Source organism: Nansenia antarctica (genome assembly GCF_963989245.1).
Source record: "Nansenia antarctica genome assembly, chromosome: 7".
Classification (NCBI taxonomy): Eukaryota; Metazoa; Chordata; class Actinopteri; order Argentiniformes; family Microstomatidae; genus Nansenia; species Nansenia antarctica.
The window spans coordinates 64,422,678-64,429,321 of NC_137677.1; the positions used below are offsets into that span (position 1 = coordinate 64,422,678).

At 46.6% G+C, this 6,644-nt stretch overlaps 1 protein-coding gene across 1 annotated transcript in view; it reads left to right on the forward strand.

Moving 5' to 3' along the window:
• Window positions 1-6,644, forward strand: part of sytl5 (synaptotagmin-like 5) — a gene marked incomplete at both ends in the record, with an annotated part of 19,154 nt that extends 12,510 nt beyond the window's left edge. Inside the window, 7 exons of the mRNA XM_080537036.1 lie at window positions 1,018-1,196; window positions 2,177-2,279; window positions 2,588-2,749; window positions 3,563-3,671; window positions 3,921-4,056; window positions 4,550-4,758; window positions 6,499-6,644. Coding sequence (XP_080393162.1) covers window positions 1,018-1,196; window positions 2,177-2,279; window positions 2,588-2,749; window positions 3,563-3,671; window positions 3,921-4,056; window positions 4,550-4,758; window positions 6,499-6,644 — 1,044 coding nt within the window. The remainder of the gene's footprint in view (window positions 1-1,017; window positions 1,197-2,176; window positions 2,280-2,587; window positions 2,750-3,562; window positions 3,672-3,920; window positions 4,057-4,549; window positions 4,759-6,498) is intronic.

A 6,644-nucleotide genomic window follows, 5' to 3' on the forward strand; every position in this document is an offset into this window, starting at 1 on the left:
TTTGTGTGCGTGCGTGTGTCCGCCGGTGCCGCATCAATATGCCGACGGACCGTTGTGCCGACAGCCCTCCCTGCATGTGAATGCTCTCCGCTTGTCTGTTACGGTACATGTGGGAAGACGGTACATGTGGGAAAACTAGGGTTAGGGTTAGGTGCTACGTCGACTTGGTACATGCTGGCATGTCTAACCCTAACCCTAATCCTATCCCTATCCCTAACCCTAACCCTACCCCTAACCCCAACCCTAACCTCAACCATAGCACCCTAGCACCTAACCCTAACCCTAGTTTTCCCACATGTACCGGCTCTCGCAGAAATCCGCTAATAAACTGTCGGCATCGTGGTCCGTCGGCACAGCGGGTGGGCCCTGTGTCCGCCCGCCCGCACGTCTGTCTGTCTGTCTGTCTGTGTGTGTGTGCATGTGTCTGTTATGATTGTATGTAAACTGCACTGCTGAATCTATCTCTCTCAAAGCTACGCTGCTCTATTCACGCCACTGCAGCTAGACTGCCTTATTTGGCCGTCTTTCTGTAGGAGAGAGATGAGACGAAGCGTCTTTCTGTAGGAGAGAGATGAGATGGGGTCTAGGATGTTAGACCCAACTTGCCTAGTCCTTCTCAAACCAAAACGACCAATGTTACCAGCAGAGAGAGGAAACGCTGTCCATGCCTCCTTTCTTCTCCTCCCTCCCTTCCTTCTCCCTCCGTCGACAACTTGTCTTCTACCTCTTGTGCCTCCTCCCCCTCCTTCTTTCCTCCTCTTGTCTCTGGGTTTGCCACACTCTCTTTTCCAACTCTCCACTCTCCCATCCTTTATTTACTATCCCTCTCTCTCTCCCTCCCATCCCCCTACCCTCCTCCCTCTTCTCTCTCTCATTCCATTCCTCCCCTCACCTCATCCTTCCTCTCCCCTCTCCACCTCCTTGAACTCTTTCCCCCCTCCCTCCCCCCCTGTATCCCTGTGTCTTCTCTTCTCTCACTCTCCACCGTCCCCCCCCCCTCTCTCTTCCCCCCAACAGAGCAGTCTCAACAGTATGATGAGTATGTACAGTGAGACGGGTGACTATGGCAACGCCAGGGTGAGCGGCGAGATGCTGTTGAACGTCAGCTACAGCTACAAGACCGGCGCTCTGAACGTGCTGATAAAGGAGTGTCGCAACCTGGCCACGGGAGACGAGAGGAAGCAACGGACTGATGCGTAAGATCACACACGCCCACACACACACACACACATGCGCACACACACACAAACACACACACACACTGCACACACACACAGTTAAGAACACACACACACGCAGTCTCTCACTGTATGGCAACAGTAGGATCACACACACACACACAGTTAAGAACACACACACACACACACACACACAGTTAAGAACACACACACACACACACAGTTAAGAACACACACACACATGCAGTCTCTCACTGTATGGCAACAGTAAGATCACACACAGACACACAGACACACACACACTCCAACAGCACGCTTCCTGACTGTCAACTCAACCAAATGAATCTCACTGACCCACCTGGAGCCCTGCCTGTAGTGAATTATGAATCAATGCATACTGGTACGTTTCCTTCTACTACACATCTACTGCCCCCCAGCACTGCGTCTCCTGAAGACACCCGCTTTTCCCCTCTACTGTGTCCCTAAAAACCTATATTGACCCCCTTGTACTGTTTCTCTGTTTCTCCAGTGTCTATATATATAATAAAATAAAAACTAGGTTTAGAAGAAGGTGATAGAAGAAGGATTACTCTTCCTGCTACGACTGGTGGTGGTGGATTGATGATTCACTTGCTTAGTCAAATGTATTGATTGTAAGTCGCTTTGGAATAACGTGACGTTAGAATTATACGGTTCTATCTCCATTTTTGTCAAAATTTAGTTTTTTACATAGTCCGATCCATTAGGTGTTTATTAATGCCTGTGTGGTGTTATTTTTAAAAAATGTTTACATTTTTGAGTTAGTAATTCATAAAATACAAAGGTTCCATCTCACAAAACATAATGGAATGTAAAAACTTTGACGCTCAATATCTCTGAACTACCCTAAACGGAGATAGAACCTTATCATTCTAAACTCACGATAAGGCGTCTGCTAAATGCCAAAAATGTAAAATGTAAAATGTAACTGTGAGTGATTGGGGCTCTTGCGTTGGCAGCTATGTCAAGGCCTACCTCCTGCCAGACAAGTCTCGTCAGAGCAAGAGGAAGACCAACATCAAGACCAACACCATCAACCCTGCGTTCAACGAGAACCTGAGGGTAAGGAGCTGTGTGTGTGTGTGTGTGCGTGTGTGTGTCTGTGTGTGTCCATTCGTGCATGCATGTGGTCTTACGTATTTAGGTAGTCAATCGTAATGTAGTCTCTCTCTCTCTCTCTCTCTCTCTCTCTCTCTCGTGTGCTGTGTAGTATGTGATCAGCCTCTCTCTCTCGTGTGCTGTGTAGTATGTGATCAGCCTCTCCCTCTCCCTCTCTCTCTCTCTCTCTCTCTCTCTCTCTCTCTCTCTCTCTCGTGTGCTGTGTAGTATGTGATCAGCCTCTCTCTCTCCCTCTCTCGTGTGTTGTGTAGTATGTGATCAGCCATTCCCAGCTGGAGACGCGGACCCTCCAGCTCTCTGTGTGGCACCACGACCGCTTCGGACACAACAGCTTCCTGGGGGAGGTGGAGCTGAGCTTCGACTCCTGGGAGTTTGACTCCCATCTGGAGGAGTGGTTCTCTCTGCAGCCCAAGGTACGGGACAAACACACACATGCCCACACACACACACATCGTGAGCTTAGAATGATAAGGTTCTATCTCCGTTTAGAATGACAAGGTTCTATCTCCGTTTAGAATGATAAGGTTCTATCTCCGTTTAGAATGATAAGGTTCTATCTCCGTTTAGAATGATCAAGGGTTCTATCTCCGTTTAGAATGATAAGGTTCTATCTCCGTTTAGAATGATAAGGTTCTATCTCCGTTTAGAATGATAAGGTTCTATCTCCGTTTAGAATGATAAGGTTCTATCTCCGTTTAGAATGATAAGGTTCTATCTCCATTTAGAATGATAAGGTTCTATCTCCGTTTAGAATGATAAGGTTCTATCTCCGTTTAGAATGAGAAGGTTCTATCTCCGTTTAGAATGATAAGGTTCTATCTCCGTTTATTAGGGTAGTTCAGAGATATTGAGCGTCAAAGTTTTTACATTCCATTATGTTTTGTGAGATGGAACCTTTGTATTTTATGAAATACTAACAAAAAAAAAAGTCTACTTTTTAAAAAATAACACCACACAGGCATTAATAAACACCTAATGGATCAGATTATGTAAAAAAAACGTTGGATAGAACCTTATAATTCTAACGTCACGACATACTGTTCATACATACACATACATACAGTATACACACGCACACATACGCTCACACACACACACACACACACACACACACACACACACACACACACACACACACACACACACACACACACATACGCTCACACACACACACACAGGTAGAGAGTGACGTATGTGATGTATATGAGGTATGGATGTCTCTGCAGGTGGACAGTGGTATGGACTCGATGCTCCAGTACAAAGGGGAGCTGATTGTGGTTCTGAAGTACATCCCTGCTGAGAAGAACCTCACGCTGCCCCTGGACCAGGTCCAAGGTAGGTACCCCATCACCAGGGGAGGCTGGTAGAGGTAGAAATCGGAGGACGGTGTTTTATACTAGTGTTTGATACTAATTCCTCTTCCAACGTTCCACGCGTTACAATGAGGCCGTCCTCCGATTTTCCACCTCCGATTTTCCAGCCGCCCCTGAACCACTCCCTCTGCTCCTCCACCTGTCCTCTTGACCCTTGACCCTTCTTTCTTTCACTCCTCTCTACCTCTTTTCCTCTCTTCCCCCCCTTCAGTGAAGAAAGGGTTCCTGAAAGGCAAGAAGACCAGCATCAAGCTGCCTAAAGGGGGCATGGTGGAGCTGCTGGTTAAAGAGGCCAAGAACCTGACCGCTGTGAAGTCCGGTGGCACCTCGGATCCCTTTGTGAAAGGGTGAGAGACACACACACACACACACACACACACACACACACATGGGTGAGAGACGTCACTGTCATGCTGTCATCATCCTGTGAATACGATTAGAACATTTGATGACATTCGAACATTTGAACGTCAACTGTCATGGTAGGGGTTTACCATATGCCATATCGTGAGTTTAGAATGATAAGGTTCTATCTCCGTTTAGGGCAGTTCAGAGATATTGAGCGTCAACGTTTTTACATTCCGTTATGTTTTGTGAGATGGAACCTTTGTATTTTATGAATTACTAACTCAAAAATGTCAACATTTTAAAAATAACACCACACAGGCATTAATAAACACCTAACGGATCAGATTATGTAAAAAAGGTCACTCAATTTTGACCAAAAAAGGAGATAGAACCTTATAATTCTAACGTCACGATATGCCTCCCCGCCCCCCCATCCTGTTTTCTGACGCACCAAAAGTAAGAGTTCTGTTGCGTTTTCTTTTTCCCACTCAGGTACCTGCTGCCTGACAACAGCAAGTCGACCAAGCACAAGACGGCGGTGGAGCGTCGGACGGTGAACCCCAGGTGGAACCACACCTTCACCTACTGCGGCCTGCAGCCGGGGGACCTGAACAACGTGTGTCTGGAGCTCACGGTGTGGGACAAGGAGGCGCTGGCCAGCAACGTGTTCCTCGGGGGGGTCAGGCTGGGAGCTGGAACAGGTAATTTAATTAATAATTTTGCCAAAGCGATTTACAATTACGAATTACAGGGAGTAATTCCCTGGAGTAACTGAGGGGTAAGTGCCTTACTCAAGGGCACACTAGTAGTGGTGTGGTTTCAGGCAGGATTTGAACTCACAACCTTTCGATCAAGTCCAACTCACTATCCACTAGACCACCACTACCTACAGGTCTGTGGCAGAGGGAGAGATGACCTGTTCTTGTCTTCTACCTTCTCCTCTTCTCTGTTTACCTCTTTTCTTCTTTTCTTTCCTCTACTCTCCTCTAGGGTTGGGTATCGTTTGGGTTTTGAATCCAATACATACCGGTGCCAAACCCAATACTTTTAAAACGGTAATACCGGTACCGGAACGGTACCTAAATCGATACTTTTTGATACTTAATTAATAAAAAATAAAAAGGCTATATAATAACACGGTCGACAACATTAAACAGCTTTTTACTGTTTGAAGGGTTGCGCAAGCTATCAAACACGGAGCACGAAACGTATCCCGCGCGTCCCCAGGTGTTTCATTAAGCTCGACGTGTTCCCTCCTTTACACGCCAATGCTTTTGAACATTTTATGCACTTCGCGTTGTTGTAATTTATTCGGGTGAAATACAGCCACACTTCATTTTCATCATCTGCTCGTGGTAGCTTAACTAGCTAGCTAGGCAACCTTACTGACTGCTGCGACCAGTGAGAAAGTTCATTAAAAATTCGAACGATAATATGATAATAATAAATAATAATAATAATAATAATATGATTCGGATAATATAATAATTTCGAATATATGCTGTCACTCACTCTTCTTCACTCTTCGTCAAACAACTGCTCAGCTCACCACCCCTACACGCACCGATCAGTGGAAGGTTAACGGGCGATGGCACGTGCGGTTGACTGTTGCGTGTAACGTCCGTTTCGGAGCACCAGGGGGCGAGAGAGAAGTACCGAAGTTACCGAAATCTCCGTTGCAATTCGGTCCAGTAGGTACCGGACGTATCGGGTTTTCGGTACCCAACCCTACTCTCCTCTACTCTCTCCTCTTCTATACACCTCTCTCCTCTTCTCACCTGTTCTTTTTTTCTTTCCTCTTTTCTCCACTTCTCTTCTCTTCTCTCCTCACCTCTGTTCTTCTTTTCTCCTCTCCTGTCCTCTTCTATACTCTCCTCTTCCATGCTCTCATCACCTCTTTTGTGTGTGTGTGTGTGTGTGTGTGTGTGTGTGTGCGTGTGCGAGTGTGTGCGCGCGCCAATACACCAGATGTTGTTTTTGTCAATGAAGTATCTAGAGAGGTGTTCGTTCTGGAGGTAGCCTGCACATTTGACCCTAGCCTAGAGGAAGCCTTCATGACCAAGGTCATTAAGTACCAACCTCTCCTGAATACCATCTCAGAACTAGGGTACAGATGCAGACTGCTTGTGTTCATATTTGGCAGCCTAGAACATACACACAGGTTGGTCGTAAGAGGGCTCCAACAACTGGGGATGCCCAAAAAGAAGAAGGCTAAACGCCTTGCAAAGTACTGCTCTGTCTCTGCTGTAATTGGCAGACGCTGCTACTTGTACCCCTGAAATGTGTAAAAAAAAAAGAAGAAAGTTATGCCGCTGGTCCATGAATTGTGATTGTGTAGTAACTGCAACGTTAGTCTTTGTGTGTGTTATGTGGACATAAATAAATGGTTAAAATGTGTGTGTGTGTGTGTGTGTGTGTGTGTGTGATCTGTCTCTCCTCAGGCCAGAGCTACGGGAACGAGGTGGACTGGATGGACTCGCACGGGGAGGAGCAGCGGCTATGGCAACGCATGATTGACAACCCAGAGGTCCCACACGAGTGTGTACTGATGCTGAGGTCCAGCATGAGGTCCAGCAACAAGACCTGA